At 39.3% G+C, this 23,757-nt stretch overlaps 2 protein-coding genes across 2 annotated transcripts; one reads left to right on the top strand and one right to left on the bottom strand.

Annotated features, from left to right (window-relative positions):
* Nucleotides 1-442: 442 nt before the first annotated feature.
* On the top strand, nt 443-2,493 carry Ecsit (evolutionarily conserved signaling intermediate in Toll pathway, mitochondrial). The gene is made up of 2 exons (XM_077418863.1): nt 443-1,520; nt 1,706-2,493. The coding sequence occupies exons 1-2, from the start codon at nt 614-616 to the stop codon at nt 1,975-1,977; spliced, it is 1,179 nt and encodes a 392-aa protein (XP_077274989.1). The 5' UTR covers nt 443-613; the 3' UTR covers nt 1,978-2,493.
* On the bottom strand, nt 2,300-23,396 carry Cerk (Ceramide kinase). The gene is made up of 8 exons (XM_077418858.1): nt 22,958-23,396; nt 13,389-13,640; nt 8,976-9,169; nt 8,133-8,508; nt 7,684-7,833; nt 7,390-7,586; nt 5,380-5,546; nt 2,300-5,113 (listed from the first exon to the last, which is right to left on the bottom strand). The coding sequence occupies exons 1-8, from the start codon at nt 23,106-23,108 to the stop codon at nt 5,023-5,025; spliced, it is 1,578 nt and encodes a 525-aa protein (XP_077274984.1). The 5' UTR covers nt 23,109-23,396; the 3' UTR covers nt 2,300-5,022.
* Between the last annotated feature and the right edge of the window lie 361 nt (nt 23,397-23,757).

The following is a 23,757-nucleotide window of genomic DNA, read 5'->3' on the forward strand; positions in this document are numbered from 1 at the left end:
GGATAACTCTTGACGCGGCGTCGTGACGCGAACATTGAACGCAGCATTAGGGTGCCTCCCCATGCAAGACGGAATCTCGGAAAACGGAATCTCGGAATCATTCTGATTGGTTAGTCCCATGAGGCTGTTGCCAACCAGACTAGAGTCAAGCTCAACAGGGTCTTCTTTCCCCGCTAATTTTAGCATTCGAATTTTGTAGGTTGTAATTAACGATTTTTTGGTTATTTCCTGTTCCTATTGCCTATTGCCTGGCATTGTGCAAGGGGCTTAACTCTGCGTTTAGAACATAAACCACAGATTAATAACTAACAAGCTCTATGCACACGAGTATACTCCCTTCTCTTTCTATCTCACCGAGTTTAGAAGGAGAAGGGAGTATTCCCATCAATTCCCATGTATACATATACCCGGGTGGCGTTTCCGAACGCAGCCCATGAAATCGCACCTTGATGCGTAAAAATGGCGCGCAATACGAAAGAGGAAATTGAAAAGAGAGGTTAGGCGGCCCCCCATGGAATCTACGGATCCGCGGCGTATCATAACCTCGCGGACGCAAGATCTTGGTGAGCGAAACACTATAATCTGTCGCCTGGAGATGACGTGCTAGAAGGGTATGTCGGTCAACATGATCTCGCAGATCATCCGGAACGTTCTCGCGTCAAATGTCACCGCGATGTTGAGGCAACCGCTGCGCGAGGCTGTTACGATGGGCCGGCCGTTGAATCGCGCTATTCACACCAGCCAGGAACAACGTAAGAAGGATGACAAGAAGGACAAGCCGTCGGCCCTCGTGCTGCACGCCTTCGCGAACGTTGAAAAAAAGGAGAAGGAAGTCTATCTGGACATCCTGCGTCAATACAAGAGTAACAACGAAAGGAGACGCGGCCACGTGGAGTTCATTGAGGTCGCTCTAAAGTACATGGACGAGTTTGGCGTGAACCGGGACCTGGCCGTGTACAAGTCCCTGCTGGACGTGCTGCCCAAGGGCAAGTTCATCCCCCACAACTACTACCAGACATTGTTCATGCATTACCCCAAGCAGCAGTTCATCGCCATCGATCTGCTCTGCAAGATGGAGCACAACTGCGTGATGCCGGACTTGGAGATGCAGGAGATGCTGCTCAACATCTTCGGGAAGCAGGGGCTGCCGTTGAAGAAGTTCTGGAGGATGATGTATTGGATGCCCAAGTTCGCCAATCTGAATCCCTGGCCCTGTCCCAGACCAGCGCCTAAGGATCCGCGGGTGCTCGCCAGACTAGCGATGAGTAAGATCTCCAGCGTGGATGTACAGACCATAATCACAGACTTCAAGACCAAGGATGTGGAGGATGCCATCGAGGATACTTGGATCGTATCCGCAATGAGTACTATGCAGGAGGAACTGTTGCGAATGCAGCCTCATGATATTCCGATTTTTGTTGAAGGACCTTATACAGTTTGGGTCGCCGATCAATGTATAGATTATTTTGTCCTGAAGGGAGCGGCTAAAGAAAGGAAGAACATTCGCGAAAATCCTGATGGTAAATAATTACTTACTAATTTATAGATCGTTACTTGCATATAATTATATTACTATCATATATGTGATAATTATTATTAAAATAATAATTATTAATCATATTATAGCATATAATTATATAAATATTTCAATATATTATTTAGTATTCCAGCAGACTTTTTAATAGAAAATGTTTTTGTTTTACAGACGTTTCAAATATTAGAATACCTTTCTGGGATAAGAAAGAAGTAGCTCTTGCACCTACGGTTCATGAACAAGACGATGGCACGTACTTTGCAATGTGCGCTACCGGCACATCTACAAAAGACTCTTTGCTGTCCTGGATACGATGTCTACAAGAGAAGAATCCCATCTTGACTGTGATTCCGGTAGTGTTCAAATTAATGTCGTCCACAAGGGAACGGTTGTTCATCGATTCTGATGAAAGTGAAAACGAAATGGTGCGAGTGAAGGATTAGTGAAAAGGTACAAAATGTTGTTAAACTATTAAACACCGAACAGGTGATGCGCAATATCGCTAATGTAATAAATCGACACGCGTGTCTGTAGACAGCTCTTGTTTGTATATAAAAATATAACGTTTTCATACGGTTGACGTCATTTCAATCTATTTAACAATTTCATCGATCTGTAAATTTATTTAATAATTTAAACCTTGATATTTTTGTGGCTAATATGATTTTATCTTCCTGGTCAGGAAAATAATTCATTATTGCTACATAAATATGTCATTATGGGGTGGAAGGAAAGGGTATGTAAAAATAAGAGATACACAATACATACAAAGATATTATTTATTCTGTGCAGCCATGCGTGTGTGCTTGGTGCACCTTCCCAGGAATTAAAATAATATATGTTACCGCCGGTCAATAGATCATCACATTGATTCGCTGTACTCGTCCATTTTCTCTCTCTCTCTCTCTCTCTATATATATATATATATATATATATATATATATATATATATATAAATACATCACGATTAAAAAAAAAAGACATGGTGTATATATATATGCATATATATATGTATATGTATATATATTTCTGTACAATTTCCGATATCGTATACACTATATACTGCTTCGGTGACACTATTTCGTTAATGCGTTAAGTCTAAGCCGCCCTTTAAAAAGACATCATTTCAATTGCGCGAATAACGCCTCGCAAATAAAAAAATATGCATCTCCACCGCGCGAATCCTATGTAGATCGATACAAATCTATGATATGTTATTAAAGGAATCAAACTTGCGTATACGACCTAAATCTCACGCTACGGAGTTTAATCTTTCGTCAGAAAATATACTTCAAAGTAATCTCCTCTAAAATATATCGTGTATTGCATCGGTCCCTAGCCGCGTGACGTCGAGTTCTCTACGAGTAGCGAGTAGCGACGATCGCGAGCATTTTGTAGCTCCTCCCCTGATGAATTTTTTATGGTTTGGCCATCGATAGGAATAGGACTGCTCATATAGTGCCGTTTATATTGTCCGTAATCCGTCGATTATACGTTGACACGTGTAGCGAAACCTCTGTCTATGTCTAATTTTTCACGACGCAAAATAGCACCTGCTTAGAGGCACTAAAAATAGGACATTTGCGCGACGATCAAGAGAATTTTGTCAGGGATTTAAGCGTCGTAAACAGACCGCGAATGTTTATGCAAATACGCGGAAAGAGAGTACAAAAGTTGCGAAATCGAATATTTTTTACCATAAATATTTGAAAATATTTTTCATTATTATATTTCTCTGAATTCATTTCCTATTCAAATGTATAGAAATGTTTAGGATGATATTTTTAATTATGTGTCAATATTTCGGTTAAATTTAGAACTCAAAGAAAAAAAATGGCAAATAGCCTTTATTTCACAAGTTGTTATTGTTTGTTATAATTGTGGAAAATTTATCCCTTCCAAGACAACTGAAATTGTCTTGGAAATATAAAACACTGAAACATTGACAATATAATTAAGGATCCCATACATTTGCATAAACATTCTAATCACAAATAATCGCATCTTGTTACCACATTACGCTCTCTCGCCGTACAATTAATGTACAAATACTGTATAATCTAAACTTTCACGAATAAAGATAGAAGCAATTAGAAAAAAGTTCACTAATTAGAAAAAAGCTCACTATTAAATCGTGTTGACTTAAATCTTAAAAGTTCTTAAAATTCAAGCCATTCTCGTCTCTTGATTGTCTTTCCACAAAAGTTTGCCGAAAACATTAAAAATGATTTAATTAAGGTGTCAACTGCGCGTTTCGTGTTCGAGGATCGATAATATGAGCCAAGGTTTAAATTTCATTACAATAATATCAGTTATCGCTTAAATTTATTATGTCGATGAAATTGCATTCGCTATTGATTGAAAATTTATTATTTGAAATAAATTTACAATCAATAATATATTGATGTATATATATTATTATTAATTTAAGTAACAATAATTGCTACGCTTATATCACTTGTCGCTTCGAGTTTGTAGGCATCGATAATAAAACGTTTTAAGTACAAAACGTAGAAGATCGGCTTGGTAGTGTCATCGTTGATTTCTGCATCGCGAGGAGACCATGATAAATGCAGTCTCTGGATCGGTTTTTAGCGAATAAATTATATACGCGCGATAAGCATGAAACAGGAATTGAGAAGCGCGCAAGAGACGCGATGGTATTTACATATATTACGTCTTTTTTTGTGTGTTAATGTTTCGTGTAGAAAATATCGTCGATGCACGTATAAAATTAATTTGAGATTTATTGCGGTTTGTATCGCGCCAACAGGTGGAATGTTCAATATATTCTTGGAAAGCATCAATTGCCAAACAGTCGTCAAATGCAATGATAAAGAAGTTATAAATAAATTTCTGCGAACGAGACAAATTATACGCAGGCGTAAACCGATGATGATATAAGCTCCCGCGCTGGTCTTTAATCAATCACCTGTGCCCAGTAATCATCTTATTCTGGTTGATGTTATAATCGACATTTTAAAGCATACGCCTTCCTTCGTAACTCTAGATTCGGTGCAATAGCAAGTGAATTTTACTTACGCCATCTCTCTAGAGTTAAAAAAATTTTGTAACATTATTAATTATTAAATATATTATTAAATGTATTAGTGTAATTATTAATTTACTCGAAGTAAAATTCGTAAAACAGCAGTTTTTAGGAAACAAATTTTACTCGTCGCTACCAGTAATAAATAAAAAATAACTTATCCAGGGAGCAATGTAGAAAAGCGTATTCAACGTGTGAAATAATTCCCGCGCGTTGGATAAGGTTGGAAATGTTAGATTGATAAAAAAAAATTGTTCGTTCTTTTTATCAGTGAGTCAAGAGTCAAAAGAACGAGCGACTTTTTTTTTTAATCAATCCATGTTATTGCGTAAGACATCCTGATCATAATAGGGCAAGACAAAGGAACTTCGCGCCCTCGAAAGCGTCGCGTTGCGGGATCGCGGCCTTGAAGACTAGCCGTTCGACGACCTCATTCGACTCATTCACGTGTGGAACAGCTGATGCATGTCGGCTCCCGGGCCGAGTCCTGAGTTCGTCTCGTATAGACCTTCAGTAATTGGCAGTGTACCCTGCACAAATATTTAATAGCATGAGGTAGTGTTTCCTGTGCAAATTTAGAGGCGCTGAACCGCAGAATGTTTCATTTCGCTTTAAATTACGCGATTAGCGTCGCACGAGTATCACGTGGAGGCACAGCTATTATATCTAAATTGCACGCGCGTACCACACATACGCGAGTTAGATAAGATAAAAATTCGAATGGGGTGTTAATATAGAAACTAATGCGGCGCGGGATATTCGATAACGCGATTGCTATCGCCTGTTATTTACATGCCTGATTTTCACATTGGTGCTGTCGATCACCTCGCCGTCGCAGTTCCACACGCTGAGCCGTGAGCTCGAGCGGGCTCCCGCGTTCAACCCGTTTTCGAATTGCAGCGTCGGCAGGGCGCGGAATGTAAATTCTCTCGCCCGGTAGACCTCGACGAACGGTAGCTCGTACTGCAACAGAATTGCAAACCCAGTGTGATTTTCACCCCAACTTTTAAGATCAGTGCATAATTATAATCTAAATATAGCGTATAATTATATATTTTTTAAATAATAATAAATGTAGAAATAAATCTTATATAATATACTAGCTGGTTACCCGGGCTTCGCCCCGGAGGACATATGTAATAAGACACGCAAATAGTCTCTCTCTCTCTCTCTCTCTCTCTCTCTCTCTCTCTCTCTCTCTCTGTCTGTCTTTCTCTTCGAAAAATTAATAAAATTTTTGAAAGATCGGTAACGAGAAACTATACAGTTTATAACACTTCCCGAGATATTCTACCTCTGTTTTATATACAATTCTTTAAGATTTGATCATCCTACACAAAAAAATAAATTGTTATCAAAAAATAATACGCAACGTGGCAATTGAACCCATCCTCGAAAAATTAATAAAATTTTTGAAAGATCGGTAACAAAAAACTATACAGTTTATAATACTTTCCTAGAAATTCTACCTTTGTTACAATTCTTTAAGATTCGATCAATTATTTCCCGAAAAATTCAACAAATTTCTGATAATAATTTCCAAAAAGATCGGTAACAAAAAATTATACACTTTATATCACAAAATTCAATTCTTTGAGATTCGGTCAATTAATTCCTGAAAAATTGGAAAAATTTTGGTACCAGTTTCCAAAAAAATCGGTAACAAAAAATTATACACTTTATATCACTCCCCGGAAAATTCTACCCCTGTTTCATATATAATTCTTTAAGATTCGGTCAATTATTTTGCGTAAAATTAAAAAATTAAAAAAATCGGTTTCCAAAAAATAGATAACAAAAAACTATACACTCTATAGCACTCCCCAGAAAATTCTACCTTTATTTTATATGGTTTTAATAAAAATTTGGTCCAATAGTTTTTAAGTTAATAACGTTTTTTTTTTAATTTTTCTAATTCTTACGGGTGATGTATGTTTGATCGTTAATTTAAAAACTATTGGACCGAATTTTTACCACAAGTATATGAAATAGGGATAGAATTTTCCGGGGAGTGCTATAGAGTATATAGTTTTTCGTTATCTATTTTCTGGACACCGATTTTTTTAATTTTTTTACCCGCAAGAATTAGAAAAATTAAAAAAATCTGTTTCCAGAAAATCGGTAACGAAAAAATACACACTCTATAGCACATTCCAGAAAATTCTACCCTTATTTCATATACTTGTAGTAAAATTTCGGTCCAATAGTTTTCAAGTGATTAACGTTCAAACATAAGGATTTTATATATATATTAGTATAGATATAGGTAAATTAGATATTATATATATGTATAATTATAGTATAAATAATTACAGCATAATATACTAAAAATGTTTTACTTGCATAATCTTGATCTTAAAATATTTCAGAATTACACATCGCGATAAACGGATAAAGCATAGTACTGTAATTTCGCAAAATTGTCTTTTGTTCTGTCAAATGATAATTCAAACGTGAGTTTTTCAAAATGACCTTGTGTCATATCATAATTACGAACGGAATTTTTTGTTACCGTTTAAAGTGAACATTTTAACATCTCCGCTGCTACTATAAAAGCATTATAATACTTCCTTAGGTGTCGTCCATAATAATGACATTTAAAGAATAACTTGTTAAGACCACGGGTGACGCACATGGCACACGAATAAAAAAACATTCGGTGTATATCAATGATGCACACGGCAACGAAGGTGCTAAATGTCTATGAACGGTGATTGATATAGCAAACATAGCCATTAAAGTGTGAAGCAAAAAAATGAATAATTGGCGATAATTATTCGAATACATGGTTGGAACTCGCGCGTACCAGAGTCTTTCGTTTGCTGGATAGCCTGAGCAATAATCTGATATTGTTTATCAGAGATGTGTGTCGAATTAAGATCACGTCCACGCAGCCGTCGCCCACGTGACAGTGAGGACTGAAGCCCATAGGACTCCTCGAACACGCGCACGACACGTTCGCGCCATTCACCATGAAGAACTTCCCTCTGACCGTCACCCACTCTACACGAAGATATAAAGCATTATTCGCTTAATTCTAGCTGGTTTTGTAACTGCATTATGTATTGATTTCTGTTCTCTTTCATTTTTTAATACTTACTGGAAATTTCCTTGTCGGGGATGCTGTGCATATGCTGCAGGCAGCGTAAGCAATTCTTCATGCATCTTGTGCTTCCCGCTGGGTGACATGGATCCGATAGCAGCTCGATCTCACCCTCGTAGCCCTTGTTTGCTAATATCTTTTTAAAACCTATGAACGAAAAGATCTAATTAATCTAATATCAACCCCATCCATATTTGTACACAGAATATTTTATCACTTATCACATCAATTATATATAAACATATATGTTTGTTACAATACAGAAAATCAATTGGTATTTTATTATTTAGTTTCTTATTCAAGTTACTTGTTCAAAATTTGATAGATCAAAATAGATTAGTCAGATTATTACACAACTCGAATCGAACAATTAGACTTGATCAGCTTCGCTCAATGAAAGTCCACCGCATTAAATTACACGATCAAAAGACTTGGGGACTCCTTACCAGACCAATCGTATCTACGGGGTCCCATCCAGCGGAACTTCTCGCTGTCGCGGATTACGTCGCCCAGATAGCCGTAGCTGAGCACGCTGGCGTAGAGCCTGAGCAAGGTGCGATTGCTGTGAACCGCTGAGATGTCTAGACCGATCGAATCGCCGAAGATGATATGTATGGCGGCAGTCTCCACGTCGGTGGTGCCGTGCAGACTGTAGGCGACCGTGTCTGTGCTACCGCTGGGTATAACGCCGACAGGTAAGGCGGGACCGGGCAGCCTGGCGTCAGGGTCGTTGGGATCAATTTGCTGATCCTTCGCCGCCCTCAGAATCAGCCCGTTGAACGCCTCGGCGAACGTACCGTCGCCGCCGATGCACACCACCGCCTATCAAGCGCGAAAAGTTAAATTTGAGGATAGCGTGAATCTTTTAGTTATGTATAATGCGAAGCATTTATACGTGTTAAAAAATGTTTGTACATCCATTATAAAAACCGGAACAGCTCGATAATTATCTAGAGACATGTAATTTAGAGATGTGTTCTAGATGTGTACGCTCTAAATATATCGTAAATATTTAGAAACTCACGCTCGATTTTCTGATTTGATATGTATAATTAACATATAAAGATAAGATTTTTACTACATAAACCGCAACCAAACTTATGGATTTACATTTTTGATAATTAGTGTAAAATTATCCTAGATTAGTAAATAGATAATTATCCTAATATATAAAATAATAATATAAATCTAGTGAAAATTGTTGAATTTATTTGCTGAGTTAGAGCGTTTGAATCCGGACTCCACATGAAAGTAATAGAGAATGTTAGACTTGCAAGAACAGGACTCACATGTAGGTCACTCAAGTCGGCCGTGAGCAGAGCGTCGCGAATGTGGCCGGCACGCTCTGTGACCATCATCTTTGTCTCGATGCCAGCGATGGTCATAAGCGGCTGGACATCCTTCTCCCAGATCTTGACACCTTTTTTCTTACCGCCTATGGGATTGATGAACAGCATCACCTTTCGCGGCCGACACGACAGACCTGAAACGATAAACTGCAAATTAAAAAAAATTCAGATCCCCCTTCTAACTGTAAGAACTTTTTGCGCCTTAGCCTTTCAATCCCCCGAATTCCTTTAGATAATTAAATTTGAATTTTTACAATCGCCTTTGCTTCTATGTTAAGAAACTATACTACATATCAATATGTGATTATCCATAAGCTGTTTTAATAGTTTGACTGCATTATACAATATACTCCGACCGATGTAATGTTGCGTTGAGTATGACCCAAAAAAAAGGTTGAAATGCTAATTATAGCTAACGCTAATATAACATCATTTCCTCTCTTTCATTTGTATATATATTTGATAATAAAATATATTGCGCCTTAATTACTGCGCCTGACTCTTATTGTCAATTTTGTTAATCTTATTCAATTTAATCAAATTTATTTCTTTTTTATATCATGGAAAAAAACTAATTACAGAAAAAAACTGAAAGAAAATTTAGAAGAATTAAAAGCAATGTCTCTGTATATGTACAAAGTATATGCACAAAGTCATAAGTACTATATAACTTATCGTACTAGTTGATAAAAAAACCTTTTCTTTCTTTTACAGAACGGACATTGTCAGATTAGTAAAACGAACAAAGTTTTTTAATCGACTTCCTCCTTTCTTCGTCGCGATTTAATCTTCGCCAGTTTAAAAACGAAAATGGGTCAAATGGAGACTCGGAGGAGGAAGGCAGTAGGACTTTAATCGTGTAAAGTGTCCCGATCAATTTGCCTTACGGCACGCGACGCAACGTCGATAATCGAACAAGAGTTTTTTTTTTCGCGAAAACGACGATTACATGAGCACGGAAAACCTCCAGATCAATACTAGCTGTTTACTCGCGACGATGTCGCGGCGGCTGGGACGGCCTGTATGGCCGCATCATTTCCTTCAGCGACGGTCTGGGTGGCCACTGATCTCATGGTGGGCCAGTCTTGCACCGCCATTAGGGTACGTCGCTTGGGTATGCCGGTACATCCTGTACCTCAACTTCCGCCAGAATTCTGGGTGATCCCGATCCACTGTAAGCAAACGGTGAATAAGTGGTCGTCTTGATCCATTGTTCGCGAGATCGAGGACAATTGTGATAGCCTAGGAAAGCATACTCAAAGCGTGAGTCCCAAGAATCACCTCTATCAAGTTATCCCCCCCCCACCACTTGATAGAGGGGGGCTAACTTAGAGGTGATTCTTGGGCTATCACAATTGTCCTCGATCTCGCGAACAATGGATCTAGACGACCACTTGTTCACACGATGGATCCACCGTTTGCTTACTTCTATCAATTGATGCAGAACGAATAAGTGTGTAGTATCAACACAGCAGTCGCTCAGTACACGTGACAAAGTGTTATTATGTTTTATTTCCACACACGTTAAACGCACGTCGAACACACTTATTTTTTGTAGTGTACCTCTATCAATTGATAGAGGTATATGGCCGCAAGAGATCGCGACTCGCGATACCGTGAAGCGACGTTCTACGCTCGAGGACGATCCGGGAGTGCTCCCAAAAATCCTTTCGATAGCGGAATCGATGACGCGCCTCCCCCTCCCCTTGGGCGCGATAGCGCGGGCTTAGGGGTGAGCTCGCAGGGCTGTCAACCACGAATCCCGCAGGGCGTTTAATGGCCCCTCGCTCGCGCGGCGATTTCCCGGGATCCTTCTTGGCAGCGAACGGGATGCTGCTTCCCCGTGTTCCTCTCTCTCGGTTCGGGGAGGGTGGCCATCCACCCCGAAGTCCGGTCTGCGGTGGAGGGTAGCAGGTAAAACTCGTTCAGCCCCGGCGCCGGAGCCCTGCTTTCGACGGGTCCGCCTGTGGGCTTATTCTGTAAGGGCCCGGACAAACACTTCTGCACAACGCATAATGCGTAAGCATAAGAAAATTGATTGGTCTATACACATGTGCATAAGGAAATAGACCATCAATCAATTTTCTTATACTTATGCATTATGCGTTGTGCAGAAGTGTGTGTGTGCTCCCCGCTTAACTCTTAACGACAGTTTCGTTATCGTTATATTGTCATTGCGCAGCTTTTTTACTATACATAATATCTGCGCAAGGCAAGTATAACGATAACGAAACTGTCCTTAAGAGTTACGGAATAGGCCCACTGGTGCGGTATCACGCGTCGCGCGCGTGTCCTGCCCTGTGCCCCTTCGCGCTCGATGCGGCGATGGTCGATAGGGGTAGTTTAGAGCACACCAAGCCTGTTTTCTCGACATTCATTAAAATGTGTGCTCTCTATCATTCTTTCTCTCTCTGCCTCTCCCTATCGGGGCTAACGTACAGCATCGCTGTCTCTCAAGCGAGCCGAGAGATCGTGTCTCGCTTAATTCGTTTTGCAACGCCCCTAAGCGGAGCAGCAATTCAATTTAACTCGGGAAATCTAGAAACAGCGAAATGGGAGAAACTTGCCGACACACATGAATCACACGAATGGCGAAATTAGAGAATATGGGCAGCAAAACGTTCCATTTGGAACATCTCGAAATTCGTACTTGGCAAAATCGACAAGCGTATAGCAACGGGGTCTTCAATTTGGAAGCTATTGAAACTTGTAAATAACGAAAATCGGAGAGCGAAACGGTAATTTTTGATTCGGAAACCCTATCGAAATCCGCGAAATTAAACTGATTTGCGATAAAACTTTCATGCCAACCGCAATTAATTGGTAGCCGGCTACGCCGCGCTATCAAAGTTTTAGGGTTACAGCGTATATTTTCGTGGCGCAGACCTTTCATCGCGATTTACGTCGCTTTCAACTGGGTTAACACTAACCTCCTAAACTTCGCATATTACGTTTCCAGTTATAATTGTGAAAAAATATTCATATAGAAAAGACAGCTGTTTATTGTAGAACTATTTTGCTTTGTAATGTAGTAATCATCAGTAATTAAAGGCTTATCTTAAAATCTTATCTCTTTAACTTATCTTTGAATATAGTTAAGATATATATGTCAGTGCAAATTAAAAGCTTTATATAATATCTCTATTACACACACGTATACACACACACATAATGGAGATATTGTACGTATATAAAGCTTTCAGTTTTTTACTTTATTTTACTTTATATATGTAATCTCTATTTTTTTTAAAGTATGGCTTTAATTGAGGTTTAAGATTATATTATAATAAGTTGGATTAAGATTAAGGCAATTTAGAAATAATCTCTTTAATTTAATGTAACTTTGTATTTAATTTATCTTGATTTAATCTTTCTTAATTTTCTAATTACCGCAATTTTGTCTACATTTTTAAGATTAAGTGATTTTATTTCTTCCTAGGCTGCGTTCGGGAAGCGCGCTATTAGCGCTATTGCATCATTCTATCTTTATTGCTCATCAGGTGTAAAACAAGGATAAAATAAGCAAATATAGCACTAATAGCGTCTTCCCGAACGCACCCCTAGTATTTTTCTATATATATATGTAATATATATAAGCCCGAGTTGCTTCTTGTCTAACAATAAGTAAAATATATGTTAATATTATGTTTACACACAGTGCCACAATGATATCAGCGACGATGCAAGAGCTAGCAAATTCTCATTAATTTATGCGTCACGTTGATTCTTTGGAATCAAGTTTGATCGACTGTTTTCCTCGTGTCTTTTTTTATGCGCATTTTTTTTATTCAGCAAGCAAGTCGCCGAGGAAACCAGCATACAACGAAAACAAGTTTATGCAGGAACACAACCCGAACGAGTCACTCGCAGACACAACACGTCAGCTTCGCGTGTCGTGTATCGCTAAAATAATATATGCTGTGCATTCTCTTAAGCGCCGTACACGGGATGTAGAAAATAACAGGCGCGTTATTAATTATTCTCGGCGCTAATTGCTTGCGGCCTTCGATACGGAGTCGGTGCGTCGTTTTACATACATATCATGTGCCGCCGTATATATATATATGTTTTCGATAAACACGGAGCCGCTTCCGCTCAATTTCGCTTGGCTCAATTTCACGATTCTATTTAATCTTTATGCTCCCGTCGTTTCGTAATTTACCAGACAATGATCTTATACACGCCTCCTCGCGCGCGTATATATATATATATATACGTCGCAATTCTAAAATTATTATACGCGGCCAACGTTGACCGCGCGGCCCGGTGTGGCCGATTCGCGTGGTTTCGCATAAAACGCACCGGTGAATTTGGAACGGCGCGCGGCGGCGATGATCGCGATCGGCGACTCACCTAGGAGGTAATTGCGAATGGTTTTCACCCACGAGGCGACCTGCCTGGGATCCGTGTGGCTCATCGTCACGCTGTGATGCCTCCATTTGTTCTTGGGCCCGCGTACGGCGTAGTGCAGGATGAAATTCGTCGGGCACACCGTCGTCGGCGAGGTCGGCTGCGTCGGCTGCTTCTCCTTAACGCTCACACCCGGTATCCAGTCGTCGCCGTAGCGCACCGCCAGAACGTCCGTCAAGGGCAGGGTCCATCTGGCTGGAGGGGAACAACGAGGGGATTATATCAGGGTGGTTCACACGAGAACGAATTTATCGAAGTCGATAAATTCCGTTCGCTGATGTTTAATTAAAAACCGATCTGCATGACCTTTTTTTCCTTTTCTCTCAACGCGACTGTAAAACAGATCGTTTAAGGGGCGGTATTCTGGTTTGAAAGATCGTAATTTTGTAGGAAAACGAAAAAGCGAATAACGTTGAACTTTGCATGTTCTTTTAGCTTTATTTTAAAAATATATTTTTATTTGTTAACAAGATATCACATAAAAAAATAGCATTTTTTGTTACTTAAAAAATATATTTTTAAAATAAGGCTGAAAGAACGTGCAAAGTTCAACGCGTTATTCGCTTTCTTCGTTTTTCTAAAAAAATTCCTGAAAAATACATTTTTAATCTTTCAAATCAGAATACCCTCTTAAAACAGTGGACATTTAACGCGAACGACGACGGAATTTTGACATGATATAAATGTCAACGAACGTTGCGTTTGGCGAACGTTTACAGCTCGACCGCACGTAGGCACGTACGCGCGCATAATGTATATATACCAGCAACTTTTATTTATATAATTATCGTTAACGGGCTCGATAAGGTGGCTCCAATTTGTTCCGGCCTTATTTATTAATTTAGTCCTCTGAAAGAACACTTTATACGTTTGACATTGAATGCTGATCTATTAATTCATCATTTTATCTATACCGTGTTTATCAACGTTGCATAAGCTCAATTTATTTTTGCATCGGGATCATATAACTTTATCAGGCCCTACAGTGTTATCGCTACGCTCTATATCACGTATGTATATTGTATATTATTTTATTATATTGCAGGAATATAGCCGGTTATGTTATCCGGCGGAAGTGAACCGCAGAGAACGGCACTCGACGCGCGCGTAAGACGTTGCGCAACATTTCCATTTTTACCGAGTTACGCGCTATCATATGAGAGCAGGTGCACGCGCTTGCATTGCACGCCAGGATGCAAGAAGGTAACGGGCCAGACTATTATTCCATGAAGAGAGAGAAAAAGAGAACGCGATATGCTCTATCAGGTTTCAAGAATGCGAAGCATCCCTATACGTTGTCTGCAAGTTTCTCATTTATTGCATGTATTAAGTGTTTATTTATAATTTTTTTATTTATGTATTTTATGTATTTTATTAACTTTTTAGTACGTAAATTATTCTCGACCCAAATATTTTTTTATCAATAAAAGTACGATTGAGTTCGTTAAAGATATCCTGTTTTTTTTTTTTGACACGTGAGTCCTCTTCCTTATACCTTTGTTTGATACTTTATATACGCAACACTCTCTCTTGAATGCGTGAGACTATTCCTGGAATGCTTTCTTATCTCTCCTTTTTGTTAGCAATACGCTGCGCAATCGCAGCGGGATATCGGCTATTATCTCTCGCTTATCGTCTGTCAAGGCAATGTTGATTTCAATGAACATCTACCTGACAATCGCGTTACACGTGACGATAGTGCTGATTAGTCGGTCGTAATTTAGGGTAATTTTTTTTTCCGCGCGAGCGAGGAAGCAATTTAATACGGCGTTATGTCAACTGCATCTCGCCGGTGTATTCGTAACTCGAAAATATGGGGAATTGCTTCCAAATAATCGTAATTTGCGTCACGAATTGCCACGTCCGTATTCACCGGGTCGTGGAACCGAAGAGAACCCCACTCCTTGTTACATTCATACGAAATTGTTTCAAATGTCAAGAAAATTGGTCTTGTCGATACAAAAATTAATTGTAAAGAATTGGGACTATATATGCTTAAAAAAAAAATCATGAGAAATTGAATCAAGGCTCCTAATTTTTTTCACTGCAGACTGCAGTTATATTAAATTACAACTTATCAAAGGTAGGAAATAATGCATATTTTTTGCGACATATGTGTATAGAAATAAATTAGTTTTATCGTAATTTTAACAGTATGATTCACAAAAAATGATTTCTTGCTTCCCATGTTACAATTCAGTAGTTGCAGCGGCCAGCGAGGAAATGAGAAAAGAAAAGAAAAGAGAAAAGAACAAAAAAAAAAGAAAGACGAGAAAAGAGAAAGTGCAGTTAAAGAAAAAAAGAAAACTCTTTTTTAATAAAAATTTTTAATACGTTTGAATCTTAAACAACTTATTTTAAAGGCTTTTGAATATGCAACTGTCTAAATAAAAAATAAACACTCAATTCCGGGTCATTGTGTGAGTGCAAGGATATGCATTTTGGAACAATGCGCAATGCATCGCGCACAGATATACATCACGTGTGCCACGTGACGCATCACGTGGCGAAATATATTTTTAGCTAGCGGCGATTCGATTTCTCGCGATCGCGAGCATATATGATCCCCATCGTGCGTCTCAGGACCGGCGATTCGTTCGAGCGCAATTGCCATGCCGGCGATCGCGCCTTAACGAACGGTTGTTATTGGGGATCGATTCATTGGCGATGTGTTGCGCGTTGCGATCGACCTTAATAAAACGACGGTTATTGTCCCGGGTTTACGACTTCCTCGTGCGTCGTGGAAGACGCTGATCAATTCTTCAGATGATTTAATAATTCACGTTTCAAATTTCAGGCCAGAATTTTTTTTATAATTTTATACAGCATATATTTCGACGCGTGTACTTTAATATGCAAATATATATATGCGTGTTTGATTTTTCAAATTATTTTCGTATTTCACATGATATTATATAGAGGAGACCGGGGCTCGTTGGCACCGTTTTCACAATTTCGGCATTTGAATTTTTAAACAACTAATTTTCATGATTAAACAGCACTATAATATAATAAAGAGAACCTTTCTCTACATTTTCATGTCAAGAACGGTCCTGTATACTGTATAGTTTCTTTGTAATAGATGAAATACGAACATGCACTGCATTGTAGCCAACTTGCCTTGATAGTAAGGTAAGTTGGCTATGCGACAAAGGTCCATGTTAAATTAATGAAAACGTAATAGAAACACAAAACGGGTAACAGATATGTACTTCTTGATAAAGATTGTATCTTTTAAAGTTATTTTATAATGATCGAATAGCAAAATGCTGTTACAGAAAAACAATTGTAAATTATTTTAGATGTAGCTTTCTTCAATATAAAAATCTTAATATAAATATATATCTAGCTTCTATCAGCATTCTAGGTAGCAAATCACATGCTCACACAGGTCCCACACGCGCGGCAACAAGTCAAGTTAAGCATGCCTTGATATGAGCCAACATACCCCATCCCTACATGCGTTTGATATTTCAGACGTTTTCTTACAATAAATTACTGTTGTTCCTCAAAATGACATGTCGTATAGTAACAGAAACTTTTCTTTTAACTAATAATACGTCACTTTGATTTACTTCTCAAGCTGAAGAGCATTAATACGATATTTTGAAACGCTCGAAAATTTATATACTTGCCAACTCTTGAATTAGTTTTTTCTTTTTCTATTGTAATACTTTTTTGATTTAAATAAAACTTTGGGAAAAGTATCATAAAAGAGATATTTTGTTATAACTTTTCCCCATTATTTCTTTCACTATATAAATACATAAACGGAACCCATTGCCAACTTGCCTCTTGTGCCAACGAGCCCCGGTCTCCCCTAAATTAAATTATAAATGGAGTTTCCCATCATTTTCGCCATGAATTATAGATCGTTCAAAATGGACTCGATACGGAGGAAACTCGATTTCGCGACAGCCAGCTGTTTCGGTAATGGATTCGTAACAATAATTTGGCTAACGGTTGATTTTTTATTTATAAAAGTCTTACAATTACACTACGTTTACGCGAGCGTTACTTCTGTAGTAATTTACGATAATTCCTTCGCGTAAACGGGATTTTGTAGTAACTTACGATAATTTACTCCGCGTAAACGTAGTAAATGACATTTTGACATTTGCGGAAAAATAATATAACGATAATGATTGGTAATGATTGTTGTAAGTTCTATTCAATTAGGACATTATTCTTCAGGAACTTAATATTCTGAAGCTAAGTGTAATTGGCCGATTACAGCATTCAATTCCCGTGAAGTAAAAAGCAAACAAGTTTGCTTCATCATTAAAGCTGATAAAACAAATAATTGAAAAGAGGAAGAAATCGAACGTGAAATCAAGGAAGTTTTATGCTAAATATACACAATGTTATGTAAAATATGTGTTCTGCGTTTGAAACGGGTCATCTCGCTACTTGCGTGTATTACGTTTAATAACGTGTACCATCTCCTCGCGTGTTACGCAGACGTTTGTGAACAGAAGCGGGCTTCTCGACAATAACACTAGGATGAAATGCATGGAAATGAATACGCGAATTCCATGACGACAGTCTGAAATTAGTTACGTGACTGCCTGAATCATTGCCTTTAAGATGGTTCGAGAGATGGTTATAGCGACGTACTTCGTTAGTCTCGTTTACGTAAGTAAAAATATATTTTATACTAATATTATTCTAGAACGCGTTCGACTTAATAATAATAAAAAAACAAGCAAAAGTGTATAACAAGGACAATGATTAATAAAATATAAAACAATAATAAATAATAATAATAATATCTCCGACGTTTTTCCCAGAGTTACTGTTTGATGATTTAGATTTTAGATATTTAGAAATCTAGAATTTTTTTCGAAGATAATAATAATCAGAAAGAATAGATAGTGCGTGCCGTAGGTCGTTGACATACCACAATACCGGTTCCTCGCTCGCAGACAGGTTTCTCCTGTCTAACCAAGATAACGTAAGTACCGGTCCGTAGGAAACACCAGCGATATGGTGAACGATGGAAAGTGAAAGATTTGCAGGCGTTGCACTTGCCTCGCTGCAACGGATGTCCCGAAACAGATTCGACGCGCTATTAAAATCAACGAGTCCGCATCACCGGGCGCGAAATTAGCGACGCTATTTTCGATCGAGCGTTATTCCGGCACCCGGTAATATGCAGACGTGAAAGACTGCACAAAACGAGATAACGGAAGTATCAACGCGAGCAGACCTGGAGCTGGCGGAGCTGGCCTGGGAGTAACGCTCAGCAAAGTGTACGGTACTTGCAGAGGAACAAATAACGAGTTTTCGCACACGTCGTGTGAAGTATTAACTATTAAAACACATTTTAAAAATATTAATCCTCGAAATCAATAAAAAATGTTTGATATCTTTTGCTCAATTATTTTTAAAATTAGAGTTTGATTAATATTACAAATAAAAAAAAACCATTATATTTTCTACCCAATTATTTTAAATTCAATTAATATTATTTTTTTTTAAAGAAACTAATTAAAAAGATTATATTTTTTTGCTCAATTATTATAGTAAAAATTCAATTTCTATCGCTCTTTCCATAAACTCGTTAAAAAAATCGTTAATTTTTATTCAATTATTTTAACCAAAATTTGAACAATAACGCTTTTTCCAAAAACTGAAAAAAGTTATATTTTTTACTAAATTATTTCAACATTTCGATTTATATCGAATTTTTCACAAGCTAAAAGATTATCTTATTTTGATTCAATTCTAGTCTAGTAAAAATTTGACTGATATTGTTTTCTCCACAAGAAAGATTGTTAATCGTCACGCAGTCAGACGGGGCACGCTACGCGAGCACGTTACAAGAACTTCATTGTAGAACACGAAGCGTTCACGGGGCATGAGAATGCGGTTGTAAAGATATGCTCGCTCGCTACCCGCGATGTGTGATTATCGCTATTTTATTTAATATTCATGACGCGTACACAATCGTATAAGGAAATGGAACGCGTTCAAGGACGAGGCGAGTATCGACATGTGTTCCTATCTACGTGAGCGGATCGCCAAAAACTTCTTAGTATTCTTTGTGATATCCTTGCGTCTCGAAGTTACAAAGTAAATCTACAAATAAGAACCATGTCCTGTGGGCACACAAGACAGTTCTGTTAATTTTTTTTGCTTGTAACCGAAGGATTACATATGTGCAATGTGCATATGTAAACAATGATATGCACAATTGTTCCAAAAATCTATTTCGAGAAGCGATTAGAGAAGCGATTATAACACTGGACAAAAATTTGGACGGACGATTTAGAGAATAATTATAAACTTGTAAAATAATTTTGATTTGTTTAAATATATCTTTGTTTAATAGCCTTTCCTCAATCATTAAATCAATCCTTATATCCTCTCTCTTTCCAAGCTCTTTCTCCCTCACTCTTTCCAATTTTATTCAACATTTAAATATATCGGATTTACCGAACTTTATTTTATTTTATATTTACGTTTATGTTTCCATTTTGTAGGACACGGAGTTCTTAGTTGAAAAAAAGCATGATCCGGATAATTCAAAGAAGCATCTAATAAAAAGTTGTACTTTGCCCCCTTATTATACCTGTTTAACATTGCAAATTATAGACCAACAGTCCCGCCTATCTCGTTCTTCCAATTTTTTTTTTAAATGTCTTTAGTGGCGTAACGCCTACCGCAAAAGATGCTGTATACCAATGGAAGGTCAAGGCCAGCCACAATCGACAACACACGGCTCCTCTTAGCGCGTGTGCACACACACTTAACTCTCGTCGACCTCGTAAGACTGAATTGCTCGAGTTGTATTAATAAGCGCTCGTTGGGCTTAAGAGCGATCGACCAGAGAAGGAAAGAGAGAAAAAGAACAATATACGTGTGAGTCGCATTTCAGGCAATTATTATGCAACTCCACGAGTACGGAAAACACGTGTGAGACGAGGGTTCGTCGTGAGACGACCCTGAAGAAGATGTTTACGTAACGATTTTTTACCCCGTGGTTTTTTTTTTATCAGCCGCCAATACACAATACACGTTCATCGATCCGTCGGCGTGATTCGGCGGGCTGCAAATCAATGCAAGAGACTTAAATGAGATTCACGTTGAATAAATCTTTAATAAAGAAAGTGTTTTTCCATTTCCCGGCCTTGGGATCGGTTGTGCGCGATTCTAGGCAGCCAATAGAGAAGTCGGCCGTTCGCGCGGGTGATTATACGCGGCTTTCTTACGCGACAAACACGCGAAGCCGCGGAATGAGTTGCGAAGTATAACAGCGAGCCAAAGAGATTGCCACTATTGCCAGAGGTAAAAGTAAACGGGATGTGGCAAGAAAGGAGAATGAACGGCGAACGCAGAACGATGCGCCGCGCACGAGCGAGCCTTGACTCGAAAAAATGTTAATTCGTCCATGTGCCTGGCGCGTCTGCATCAGTCTGCATCCTGCCACACAAGCAGATTTTATCTCGAATATACGCGCGAGAACGTTACGTCTCAATTCAAAACCTGCATTATTCAAGATCCGTTTTGATTTATCTTTAAGATTTCCAAGTAGAACGGTGAACACAATTGTTCGCAAATAATCGCGTATCTGAAAAAATAGATTATTTATCAGATTTGCGCGATCCTATTACGTTTGATTATACGTAATAAATAGATTTAATCGACTTTTTGCGCGCGATAACAATTCACAAGAAGTGAGCCAATTAAGCCTCGAGATGAAATATTTAACCAGGTTCTTGCCGAGAATGAAGAGACGACACGTCGATGGGGACAATAATCCAATTAGCATCGATCGCTACATTACGTATATCTCTGTTTGTCTTTGAAGAAACACACGTTTCTCAAAGGGGAGTTCGACAGGGCCGTCGACTCGGCAAATTATTAATCTATCTTATCATTTGCCCATCTAATATTTGCTAAGAATGGATCTCGCCGGATTGGCGAGTGTCTGTCGGGCGAACAATTTACCCCATTAAGCTGAATGGTTCGTAAATTGAAAATTCAATATTCCTTGCTAAGGCGCGGAGTTAATTAGCTGTCCGAAATTAGCTATTCAATATATTTACGAAGATCTCTCTCTCTCTCTCTCTCTCTCTCTCTCTCGAAGAAAAATATGTTGCTCCATCCAATGGAATTAGCAATCCCGCTGAGGATTTATCCTTGGATAAAAGACACGAGGACACATTTACCTATTAGGATTTCGAGTCCGCCTTGAACAAAATACAATCTTGACCTTTAGGCGTCGAATATTTTCGTTAAAACCGAAACGCGCGTCATTGGCGAGATGATAATTCGATTCGATTGATGTGGTGGTTCAGAGATGACGATTGAAAGTGTTTCCGCGTGTTAATCAAGCCGTGATTAATTATTCGACATTCGTCGATGTAATGATGATCTGAGGAAAGGAGTGTCGCTTTTAAAAATTTTTCGCGCGATCGACGAGATAATAATTAATCTAGCCACCCGTCTCTGCAGCCGAAAAAAGTTAAAATGGAGAAGATTTTATCACCAGTGATTAAAATCGTTTCATCGCCGCTATGATTAAAGTTATGTAATCGTGATGCTAATCAAGCGGTGTAGCCGTGAGCACCAGACATTCGATATTCAATTCAATGTATAATGATGATTCGAGGAAACGTGTCGCTTTTAGATGAAAATTTCTCGCGCGGTCGACGAGATAATAATTAATGTGGCTCTCTCTCTCTCTCTCTCTCTCTCTCTCTCTCTCTCTCTCTCTCTCTCTCTCTCTCTCTCTCTGTAGATTGAAACTGTTTCCGTGTTAATCAAGCTGTGATGCGGTGCGCAGCCGTGATTATCGACATTCGTCAACGTAATGACGACGATCCGAGGAAACGTGTCGTTTTGAGATGAAAATTTCTCGCGCGGTCGACGAGATAATAATTAACGAGGTAATAATTGGCAATTATCTCTGTATCCGAAGACGGTTCACTCGGAGACAATTTCGTCTCCGGGTGATTAGTCATTTAATCGAATAATCGCGTTAATTAAGGTGTAGCCGCGAGCACCAGGTGTTCGGTATTTGATGTAATGACAATTCGAGGAAACGGGTGTTGGATGAAAATTTCTCGCGCGCGGTTGACGAGATAATTAATAATTAATATAATACTCTCTTACAAAAAAATATAGTACATCCCAGCTAGCAGAAGCTTCTAAAAAATCTAAAAGACGTCTTAAATAAACATCTAAAGAACGTCTGAAAAATTGTGTCGTCTTTTAAACGTCTTTGTGATGTTTTTAAGACGTATCTTAGAACTTTCTGCCAGCTGGGACCTCTTCATCCGAAGAAAGTTTACTCGGAGAGGATATATACTTCGTCACTCTGGTATAATTAAAATCATTTAATGGCCGGTGATTAAAGTGAATTTAATCGTGTTAATCAAGCCGTGCAGCCGTGAGCACCTTGGTATTCGACGTTCGATACTAATGACGAACCGGATCGAGGTACGTGTCTCGCACTTAAGTGAAAATTGCTCGGCGCGGTCGAGGAAACCGCGATCGACGCTTACTGTAAGGCGGCCTCTCGGTCTCCCAGATGAGCGTGCCGCGATGAAAGTACACGCGGCACCGCTTCTTCTTCACGACGAAGGTGTTGAGCAGCACCGACTTGGAGGCGGCACGTTGATCATCGGCCGGGCCACCTGCAACGTCCTGCATCATCCTGAGGCCGCTTCATCGACGGGGTTGACGGCGCGGCCGTGACGTCATCCCGAGGACGACCGCTGATCGATGCACCGCAACGACGACGACGACGACGACGACGACAACGGTGCACGTCGGGAGGATCGTCACGGAAAATCGGGAAAGGAGCAGCGTACGGCTCGGTGCTCCGCGATCGATTACACGCGCGCACGATTAACGACGCGCACCGCGCACTGGGATCCTGCCCGGTCGGATGCGCGAGCGAGACTGCAAGACTCTGCTGATCGCGACGATCGCGCCGCGACGCCGCGAGTGCGACTCCGCACTCCGCGAGCCGTTGCGAAACGCGAAACAGGACGAGAGTGCGGCGACGCGCACTCCGGTGCGCGTGCACTCGCCGTCCGTCCGCGCGCTGCAATATGATATGAGTCGTATCTGTCAAAACGTCAAAACCATATGTTAGATGCGTGGGTGCATGCGTATGATCAGAGGGTTTTATTTTCATTCGACTCTTCGACGGCAGTATACTGATGCTGACGAAATTTTTGTGCTGATGAAAATCAAGATGTTGAGCTAATTTTTCCAACCTGATAAATGAATTAAGAATATATTTAGAAAGAGAGAGAGAAAGAGGGGGAGAAAGGGGGAAGGAGAGAGAGAGAGACAG

This window comes from Temnothorax americanus, unplaced genomic scaffold (assembly GCF_048541705.1).
Source record: "Temnothorax americanus isolate GAGA-0224 unplaced genomic scaffold, ASM4854170v1 Scaffold50, whole genome shotgun sequence".
Taxonomy (NCBI): Eukaryota; Metazoa; Arthropoda; class Insecta; order Hymenoptera; family Formicidae; genus Temnothorax; species Temnothorax americanus.

What these genes read in the sequence shown, in the direction of transcription:
- Cerk (XM_077418858.1), bottom strand. Translation starts at nt 23,108, where the DNA reads ATGATGCAGGACGTTGCAGGTGGCCCGGCCGATGATCAACGTGCCGCC. An exon ending in CATTCGCAATTACCTCCTAG is followed by an intron (nt 9,170 to 13,388) that starts GTGAGTCGCCGA and finishes TTATCGTTTCAG; the next exon opens with GTCTGTCGTGTCGGCCGCGA. An exon ending in AGCACCAATGTGAAAATCAG is followed by an intron (nt 5,114 to 5,379) that starts GCATGTAAATAA and finishes ATATTTGTGCAG; the next exon opens with GGTACACTGCCAATTACTGA.
- Ecsit (XM_077418863.1), top strand. Translation starts at nt 614, where the DNA reads ATGTCGGTCAACATGATCTCGCAGATCATCCGGAACGTTCTCGCGTCA. An exon ending in CATTCGCGAAAATCCTGATG is followed by an intron (nt 1,521 to 1,705) that starts GTAAATAATTAC and finishes TTTGTTTTACAG; the next exon opens with ACGTTTCAAATATTAGAATA.